Source organism: Lathyrus oleraceus, chromosome 5, assembly GCF_024323335.1.
Source record: "Lathyrus oleraceus cultivar Zhongwan6 chromosome 5, CAAS_Psat_ZW6_1.0, whole genome shotgun sequence".
NCBI classification, from domain to species: Eukaryota; Viridiplantae; Streptophyta; class Magnoliopsida; order Fabales; family Fabaceae; genus Lathyrus; species Lathyrus oleraceus.
Window position 1 is genome coordinate 249,420,155 of NC_066583.1, and position 11,314 is coordinate 249,431,468.

Below are 11,314 nucleotides of genomic sequence, written 5' to 3' on the forward strand. Positions count from 1 at the left end.
ATGACCAAATAATGTGGGGAAAATAGATAAGTGTGTAAATTGTGAACTTAGTGAAAATTTGAGTGAAAAGGATCCAAAAAGGACGCAACTTCGAAAATAATTACATTCACCATCGCGCACCATCATGCACGTGATATGACATTTAAAGCTGCATTGCGCGTGATGCAAGGTATCACGCACACGATGGTCATTTTTTGGGGCCTTTTCTGACGCGTTCTGGTCCATTCCGACACCTTTAAAAGTGATTTTTCTTTACTTTCACAAGGGTTACGAAATTTGGAGTGAAACACGATTTTGAGGGCTCAAATGGAGATTTTTAGAGCATTTGAAGCCATTGAAGCCATCACTTCAAGGGACTTCTCATGTTATTTTTATCTATCAATTGTGGTATTGTTAATTCCACTATGAGTAGCTAAACTCCTCTAGGTTAGATTATGTTATGATGAACCTATTCTATATTGTTGGTTGGATTCTATGTTGATTTGACCATTGTATGAACCTATTGATCTATAATCTTATTCGTTTTCTTCTTATTTGTAATGATTTTTATGTGAGATACTCTTTTAATCTGATTTTGGGCACATAGGGAATACTGACCATTAGTCTATGTGTTGGACCTAGGGCAATTGTTGTACTTACGCTGATAGAATAGGGATATGATGCCCCAAGTAGTGGTGGATTAGGGATAGAAAGCTCCGAGTAGTGGTTTTTGAGTTATTTCGTGAGGGACCAACTATAACAGTTTTGCTAATTCGCCATGGGGGTTATAGTGATTAGATCTTTCATATAGGGTATCAAACATCAACAATAGAGGAATAGGGGATTCTAAAACACAACTTGACCACTTTCGTGATATTGTTTACTCGTTTATTTACTTTTCACACTAAAACTCGAAAACACCCCCTTCTTACTAGTTTTTATACATTGCATAACTTTTATCTTGCTTGGAGGCAGTCCATGTGGATTCAATTTTTTTATTACTTCGAAATTATTGGTACACTTGTCGAGAAGTCATCAGTCTCACTTGAGGGACTCAACTAAAAGTCTCTTTTGAAGGACTCAACTTAAATTGTTTCCCAAGGGAACCGACTTAATGTCTCGCATGAGGGACTCACCTTAAAGTCTCACCTGATGGGCTTAACTTAATGTATCGCGTGAGTGACTCTACTTAAAGTCTCGCTTGAGGGACTAAACTAAAAGTCTTGCATGAGAGACGTGAACAATATGTTCATCATCAATCATATCCAAGTTTTGATGAAGACAAAAGGCTATCTTAAGAAGCAAGATCAAAAAAGAAAAAGATTGAATCAAGTATCAAGTTTGTGTCAAAATTTGGATTTCAATGACATTGATTCATAGTCAAAGGTACAATATTAAATTCAATGGTTATAGACCTTAAATCATCAAAGGGAAAGTTTAAAAATCACTTTATGCATTGTTTTAAAAATGGAAAAGTTTGGGATTTTTAATTTAGAACATTTTCCAAGTATAAGACAGGTAATCCATTTACCTATATGGGTTAATCCATTAACTATGTCTCTGTTCAAGCGAAAATTACATTTTCTCTAAAGGATAATCAGTTAAAATTTTTGGTTAATCAATTAACCATTCCAGAAATGAACTAAAGGTAATCGATTACCCTTTTTGGCCAATCGATTAACCTGTTTGGTTAAACTCTTTGAACGTTTTAACAAGGTCAATCGATTACCCCACCTTTGTTAATCGATTAACCTCTACTCTTTTTTGAAAATGCTGAATTATTGCATCACCTCTTCATCCCTCATGATCATAAAATATTTTCATACCATTGCATTTGATCATAAATATTTTTCAAAGGTTGTTTCTTAAAAACCAAATGATACATAGTTCATTATAAATAGAAGGATTTTTCAAATTAAAAATCACCTTCTTCATGAACAATTTTGTCTGTTTTAAGTATCATAAATATTTTGACAGAATTTTTTTTTGCATAATTTTCAGATCATATTTGAAAATGTTTTGAACATTTAAATGTTTATATTATATTGATTTGTTCATTTTAGGAGAAGATTGAAATTTTCAATATATCAGAAAAGTAACAAAGTTATCAAATTATCAAAGTTGTTGCAAAGTCTGCTTATTACAAATTATCTATCTATTTTTAATTTTTCACCAAGTGTGTGGGGATTATTTATTTGTAAGAAAGTGTTGTACTTATTACAGGTTGTTGCAAATAAGAAGGGTTATTTTTCTATTTATTGGAAAAGTCCTTTGAATCAGGATGATTAAAAGTCCACCATAGTTGTTGGTATTTGGAAATCAAGGAATTAGTGTGCTTATTTGTTGTTGTTAGAATATTGTAGGAGAAATCTTTGTGTGAGGTTTATACAAAGATATAACAATAGTGAAAATCTCTCATAGGATGTAAGGGGACTAGATGTACCATTGGTTGATAAGGAGAACTAGTATAATTTCTTGTGCTCATTTACTTTACTGCACTTTACCTTTCTGTTTCTTACAGGAAACTAGAAAAATGCTTAAAATATCTAAAAATACTATCAAACCTAATTCACCCCTTCACTCTTAGGTTATGCACTCAATAATTACAAGGGATTAACTTAAAGTCTCGTTTGAAGGAAGCAATTAATAGTCTTGCCTAAGGGACTCAACTTAAAGTCTCTCCTTAGGGACTCAACTTAAAGTCTCACTCAAGGGACTTAACTTAAAGTCTTGCCGAAGAATAAAACACCTTTGTCGAGATTAACTCACTTCTCTATTTTTAAGCCATCGTGCTTGAGGGATTGTGTAGTGATATAATTTTATTTGACTTCTTAGAAAGGATAACCCATGAAGAATAAGGGAGGCTAGACACAATGGCATGGGGCGAGCTACCCTACAAAGCCAGATGTCACCCGAATAGGCAATATCGTCTCCCGAAAAGTGCCCACGAGGCCGTATAGATTGGGCTCCCACTGGCCACTCACCCAATAAATATGGGTAATGATGTGGGCCTACAATGATTAACTGAAGTGATTCAGTCAAAAGGGGGGAAATCCGCTCTCCCTAAAATCCAAGGAGACCAAGTCCTCCAATAGCCATGTTCCTTGGTCATGAAGGTAGGGTAAACCATTCTTCGGATCTTTAGCCCATGCCAAAGAATCCTCTATGAATAATCCATTCCTAGAATGAGGAGAGGATGATCCATTATTCACCTAAAATACCCCAAATACAAAGCTTCTCACCTTCACGAGCTTGCTCCAACCTTATAGAAAATACCTCCAAAACTGAGCTTATAACCACCGTAAGCTTTCCCTAGAACCTATAAATACTAAAGCCTCTGGTTACCCCTACCAACAGAGGGGTGTCATGCATCTGTATTTTTTTTAGCAAGTACAAGTACCAACCTCATAAGGTTTTGTTATCGCCCTAAGAGGCATTTTTGCATGAATTTTATAGGGTACAAACTAAGGTTGCCATATGAGGTATCCACATTTCTTTCTATTTAGGAACGAGAATAACACCCCCAAAAATAAGTATCTAGTCATAAAGCATTGAACACATTATTTATCTTTGGGGAAAGGCAATTAGTAGAGTGCAACCTATAAAACCCTAAAACCCTGACTCATAATTTAAAAGAATAAAACCAACACTTTAGGATGTTACTCAAACATAACATGCATACTTTCCAATTAATTTATAAATTCACAACAGACCTCAAAATAAATAACATAACTTCAACCGTCTCTTCAGATGAGGTACTTAATGAAATTAACAACATTCAAACATTCAAACATTAAATCACAACTCATACACATAAGTATAATTCAGAACTTATTAAACTCATCATGATATTTTATCACCAAACATTGTCATACTTTTCTTCAACGCATAACAACCTTCACTTAGAACATTCTAACATCACAAACTCAACACATGAAAACCATCAATTCACGATTACATGATTATTCGATAATCATCTCGTAAGACCTATCACAAGTAAACAAACTCTTCATATTTTCATGCACATATTAAACCTCTAATTAACCATAATAAGGTAGTATTTCACATCAGCTACCTAACGCTTAGAACTGCACCTAAAAGAGAGTCATGGAACTCAAGTTATGATGAAAACGATCTCTGAAACGAAAACTGCTCTCCGTGATTCGAATCATGTGCAATCCCTGGTCCGAATGAATCCTAGCAGAAGGCTTTTTCTACTAAAATTTTCCCATGATCCGAATCATGTTTAAACTATGATTCGAATCAATCTGGGCAACGTTGAAAAATGTAGTTTTCTTCCGAAAACCCTTTTTTTCAACCTAAATATATCTAAATCCAACTTTTAACGTGAATTATCATAACAAATCACCTATATCATTAATTTAACCCGTAATTCATCAAGTATCATTATCATCAATCATCAATTCGACATATAATCATCATCATGTTTATCAATTAATTATGAATCTAATCTTATGTTCATAATATCAAAACATATCAACAACTGCATCATTCAAATGCACATAGTCACATCATGTATAATTTTCAATATGAAACAGAATATGGATTGCACATATTTCACAACATATATAATAGATTGCACATAATTCCATCAAAAATCAAATAAATCTCAACAATGGTGAAAAAGATGACAAAATCTTGAGGAGGGTGAGGATCCCTCTCTACTCCTCATGCAATAACACCTATATTAGAGAATACCTCCTCTCCCCATATATGAATTTCCAACAACTCCTCAAGCTTTAGCTATGATGTTCTCCTTCTTTCTCAAACCCTTGTTCTTCTCTTCTCACACTTGTCTTTTTTTCACAATTTCCAAACTTCTACGTACCGACAAGTTTGCCTTCACTAACTCATCCTATTAATATTAACCTAATTTTCACATTTCTAATTATTTCACCTTTACCCTAAACTTGTATGTACTTTCACCACACTAGTCTACGACTTCCAATATTTCTAATTTCCACCCAAAACTCATAATTCTACTATTTCTCCTATTTTATTATTATGTAATTATTATCATATTATTATAATCAAATAAGTTACACTAAATTTCCATAAACCCGACAATGTCAAATAATCTCAACACATGTTATCACCAAAATAATTAATTAAAAGTATATTAAATCACTCAAATAATTAAAATAAAATAAAAAGAAAATTCAATTAAATAAATTAATTGAATTCAGGGTGTTACAGAACCTATATGTTCGATAATACCTCGCCGAGGGACTTCTACCAAGTTTTATATTAGGAAATATCCCATTGGCTTCGTGCTTGAAGAAATCTTCCCCGAGAAAGGTTTGAAATAATCATCATGAAAAACTTTATCTAGAACCATTAAATCACTTCGCTATTTCTAAAGCCTTAGCTCGAGGAGTTGTGTATTAGGATAATGTTATTGGGCCTTAAGAAGGAAGTTCAGTGAATATACTATATAAGTCGACTGTCTTAACATTGGATGAGCCCTCTAAATAGGGCCTAAGGTCGCTTGAAATTTGGCGATAGGCAGCCCAATTGGATTTGAGCCTGATAGGCAGCCCAATTGGATTTGAGCCTGATAGGCAGCCCAATTGGATTTGAGCCTCCTAAACTAATCCATTCACTCACTACATGTGGCTGATTCAAAGGGGGAAACTGCTCCTCGTGATCGGTGGAAGGGCAATGTCTTCCCACGTCTCTACGTTGTTGATCGAATAGATAGGAAATCACCTTTATGGTCCTCTAGTCCATGCCTAAAAAGTTTTCTATATATACTCTCATCCGAGAACTAGGAGGGAGGACATAATTTCGCTAAAAAACACAGGCATAAAAACTCTCCATAACTCTTACATGGTCGACCTATCAATACATCACAAATCCTTACTCTTATACACCCCTGCACAACTATGGGTTGTCTATCATTGTACTATACAAATACAAAATCCATCGTATTTTTCTATGGTAGACTATTTTTTTGCAATTATAAAAAACAAAAAGTTAACACTCGTAAATTTTTTGTTTTTGTACTGAATTTTGAAAAGTATAGGTTTTTTGAAATCTTTAATTTTGTACCGATTTTTGAAAAAAATGGTATAAAATTAAAAAAATTAAAAAAATATTTTATTTTTCAGTTAAAGAACAAAATAATTATTATTTTAGGTGAAATGTAGAGGTTGTCATGTATATATATGTGTGGGGTCCAGGCAGAATCCTTTTCTTTTTAATAAAAAAGTTCATTATATTCAACGAAAATCAAATTGGTTAATTATATCACCTAAAAAAACATAAATAAATTAGCAAAAAGTCATAAAAAAATTCAGAATATCTACCAAAAAAGCGCACTGAAAAATGCCAAAACAAAAACTATAATCTCTAAACAGTTTCATCCCTAAATCCCTAAATGCAAATAATAAATTTCATCACCATTTCCAAATATCCAATCCGTAACCGCAATCTCTGTTAACAATCTTCGCTTGCGCCGTTAACTGATTCACCGTCACAACACAGTGAACCTTAACGTTGAACGCCCACGTCTTAACAGATCCAACTTTGAATTTCACCGGTACCCTCAGCTTCAACGTTAACGGCACGCTCTGTATCTTAACAGCCTTCAGTAACGCTTTCCGATCCGATCCCACCACTTCTACGTTGTTACCCTTCAACACCGTCTGAAACACCGTCACATTATTTGACGGCTGATAAAATGCCGGTAAAGCGCCGTTACAGAGCTTAACGTCTCTGTAAAACAATTCACCAGTGCTATCCTTCTCGTAGTAGATTCCGATCTTACGGTTACCGTTATTAGCGTTAACAGTGACGTCAAACTCCGGCGAGATCGGAGACTGCGAGGTGAGGTTCATTCCCTTGACGGAGACACGGCCGATTGAATATTTAGGCACTTCCGGCCGGATTACCAAGTAGAAAACCCCGGCAGCGATTGCAAGGAGGACGCTCAAAGTTACAATGACGCCGATGAACCAACAGAGACAACAACAGCAACGGCACCTGCTACTTTTCCGGCGAGTGAAGTTAGCATAACGACGAGCATTCTCTGGGGGAGGGTAGCGGTAGACCTGATCCTTGGGAAGCTGGATGACGTAGGTTCCCGCCGGTGGAGCTGCTTTGGAAGCGGATGGAGCTGCTTTGGTAGCGGTTTTCTCAGCCGACGTGGTTTGAGAGTCGTTTGAGAGCGGAGAGGTTGGGTGAACTCGATCAGCCATTGGGGGTGAGTGTAGTGGTTTGCACATTTTGGAAGTTGTGAAGTTGTTAAATAGGAAAAGAAAAAGAAACCGTGTCCGCGTATAATCAAAATTCTCATCTACGCGTAAATACAGACATTACTTTACACTTTTGATTTTTTTCTTCTTTCTTGTTTTATGTCTTTTTTAACAAAAATAAACAATAGAAGCTGCAGAATACCAATCTCAGTTTCACATGATTGTTTAAAATATTTCACAAATAGGACTCCCATAATTTTTTAGTTGATACTCCTATCACAAAAGTATCAACTAAATTATAGTTTTAATTTTTTTATTTTACTTTATTTACGAAAAATAGACTCTAAATTTTAAATTTAAATAATTTTAATTCATTTATATATTTTAATATTTAAATTTAATGATTCATAATATATGTCATTTAAACCTTTTATATATATACAAGGTCAGTGTAAAAATATTTACACTGGATTCATCACTTTATACCTTTTTAAAATAAAAGTCAAATTTATTTTAATATTCAACGTTTAAGATTAATTAAGAGTGTAAAATCCTTTCAATTTCATAAATTTTGCTATTTAAATTAAATTTTTATTTTGGTATATTTAAATATTATTAATGAAATGCATTTAAATATAGTGATTAGAGAATATAATACTAAAGACTTATTGACTAAGTAATGAGATCATTTTTCAATAATATTTAGATGGAAAGTTTTTTTTTGGATAAACTTAAGTGAAAAGTTAAAATTATTTATAATATTATTAAATATAAATTGAGTTTTTTTGTACACTAAGTTATAAAGTGAGTTATTAATGAGACTACGATTAAAATATAAAGTGAAAAATAATGTTAGTCACTACTAAAAACTTTGAAATTAAAGTTGGTCTTAAAAATAAGAAGAATCAATCCTAACCATTAAATTTTGATTCAATAAATTAATTGATTAGATTGAAAACTCTTTCTATAGTCATTTTTAATTGTAATTTATACGGTTATCACAAAAATCTTTATATATATATATAATTTTAAAATAAATATTTTTTTCATTATATATGTTTATTTTCATTTTTTAATACGACTATAATACATATTAATTTTTAATTTTTTAATATTAAATATCATTTGTCAAATTATTTTCAATTTCACAAATACTTATGTATTTATAGGCTTCGTTTGTAATTTAATAGTTAATATATAATGTCCTCGTAGAAAGACAAAGATATGCTTTCTTTGTTGACATTAAATACGAAAATGTCCCAAATTTTTGTTCTCATTGCAACAATATGGGTCACTCTTTGGATGCTTGCAAGAAATTAAATTTCGACATGATCAATAAACACACAAGAAAACAACATGAGAATTTTTTTTGTCAAAATCAGAAATGGAAACATCAATATGGAGAAAGGTAAAGATCAATTGAATGAAGATGTTGGTGGCAAGACTGTTGACAACTTAGAACAAGTTGTGAGAAATCAACCTGAATCTAGTGGAGTTATAAAAACACCTATTTTGCAAAACAAATTTCAAGCCCTTTTGATGTGGAGGAGGAGCATGAGCCTATAGTGGATGAGGAACTTGAGACCTCAAAGGACAATTCTCTTAATAGTGAATTTGTTGGTGCAACTCAATTAATAGTGGATGAAGATGAAGTTATTGAAAATTCCCTCACTCCAACAGTTGTTGAAAAATAGAACTTTCTAAAACATTTTTGGGATAATCTTGACGATGTTGACCCTAATCTAGAGGATTTGTTGGAGGATGCTGATCTTCCCCATCATACTGCTCCAGAATTTACTTTGGTCAGGGCCAAAAATAAGAAGAAAGAGCTAAAATCTAGGAGTAGCTACATAACCAAGTCAAATGTTGGTCTATCCACGCATTTGCAATGATTAGTATTTTCTGGAACTCAAGGGGATTAGCCAATCTCCCCACTAAGTAGGCCCTCAAAAGACTTATTTAAAAAAATAATCCTGATCTTTTTGTTCATCTCTGAACCTTGGATGAGTCTTGATAGAGTCCCCCTTACTTGGCTCTTGAGGCTTGGCTTGAAGCTTTTGACCTTTAATTGCATGAATAATGTTTTACCTAATATTTGGTGCTTCTGTAAATGTGAGATTAATCCTGTCATTTATGAAGTTGGTGAACAATTTGTTTCCCTTACTGCAATTATGGATAATAGAGTTTTTGGTTTGGTAGTTATCTATGCTTCTATTAATTATATCACTAGGAGGTCCTTATGGAGCAAATTGTCTTGCATTTTCTCTGCATCTCATATCCCTTGGTGTTTCACTAAGGATTTTAATGTCATATTAGGTTCTTATGAGTATAAAGGATCCTCCACTCCGGCTAGGCTGGACAAATGCCAATGAGTTGCATCATCTTCCAACCATTAGATCTCAATTCACACGAGCCAATGGTAGGCGGGTAGCATTTACACTCTTAAGAGCTTGGACAAATGTATTTTTAACATGGATTGGGTTAACACACGCAATCAGGTCACTTGTCATACTCTCCCTAAGTTAAGATTTGACCATCACCCTATCAAGATAGAATTCCATTTCAGATTTCATAACTTTGCTTCTCAATTAAGTTTCTTTCAAATGTGTTCCTCTAATTCATCTTGCATGGAAGTTATTATTTCTATTTGGAGTGTCATCATATCTGATTATCCCATGCTTGTTTTAATTCAAAAGCTCAAGATTCTCCAAGATAATCTTAAAATCAATTACGAGCGCTACTCTGTCAGGTTGAGGAAGCAGGAAAGATATTGTCTTTGTTGTCTATAGGAGGCCTTGCACAAAGAGAAAAATATTTTGGCAAGAGAAAGTTAAAGTTAAGTGGCATCTAGATGGTGATCGCAATAATAAGTTCTTTCACAGGTTGACCAAGATTAAGAACACCTCCAAGTTAAACACTGCTCTTAAAATTGAAGGGGAACTTCAAAGTGATCAAGATTTAATTGGTAACCATGTGGTTAATTATTTTAAGTCCTTGTTCTCCAAGTTTGATAGTTCCCTGATGGACCATGACATTATTGAGGAGTGCATTCCTCATATTCTCAATGATGACATTATTACTTTGCTGTACAAAATCCATGATAGCTTGTGTAACACCCTAAACCTCAATACTTATATATTAGGATTTACATGACAATATAAGGTGTCACCAACGGCAAAATCTTTAACAAAACAAACATTTAACAATCAACAAAGCATTGTAGTAGAAATACTAACATCAATCAACACCTGTCATCGCACGCTCACCTTCACTTAGGATATTATTGTGGCGGTATCATTCCTATTTCGATTTAAATAAAACAGTCACAATAAGATATTTAGTCTCAAACTTTCACTTAAATAAAATATTTTAAAAAACGAGAGTTCTCATAAACAACTCTCAACAACTTCAACAAAACATAATAATCAAATAGCACTTCCGATACCGGTCTTATAGAATCAGAGCAAGACTTCTAACAACAAAAACTATACGAAGTAACTCCCGGAGCTAACTTCCATTTACACCAGCAAGCTCTACTCTTGAATATCTGTAAGATGTCCATGGCGGACAACATGAAAGCAAATATGGTGAGAAACAACAAACCAATATAAACAGTGTAAAGAATGTTAAGGTAGAAAGTACAAATCAAGCATACATTCATTACACAACCATCAATAACATATTCTCGCACCCAATTCATGACAACAATTACATAATTACTTCCAATAATCAACATCATGAACAATTAACAACATATGCAATCATATATGCAAATGTACTCCACAAATGACTCATTATGCATGTGGTATCATTCATGAACACTCAGGTTCATCTCGCTCCCATCCCCCATCATAGGACCAAAGCACACCAAATATTTACCATCACCATAGGTAACATTTCATCGATTCCCACCTGAAACCAGTTACTCGCTCCCAATCCCCACCATAGGACCAGGGCACACCAAAATTTGTTACCATCACCATAGGTCCCTAGAGTCAACGACCCAATTTGAGATACCATTGTCTTGGACGAATGACTCGTCGGACAATGATGCTCCCAAAAGGATCTAATCTAGGTGTGACGTCTCGTGTCAACCATAATCGTGGAATAACTCCACG

The 11,314-nt window shown here is 33.8% G+C and overlaps 1 protein-coding gene across 1 annotated transcript; it reads right to left on the reverse strand.

Annotated features, from left to right (window-relative positions):
- Positions 1-6,286: 6,286 nt before the first annotated feature.
- On the reverse strand, positions 6,287-7,247 carry LOC127083552 (NDR1/HIN1-like protein 13). The gene has a single exon (XM_051023864.1). It carries the CDS (start codon positions 7,224-7,226, stop codon positions 6,399-6,401), a length of 828 nt encoding a protein of 275 aa, XP_050879821.1. The 5' UTR covers positions 7,227-7,247; the 3' UTR covers positions 6,287-6,398.
- Positions 7,248-11,314: the final 4,067 nt, after the last annotated feature.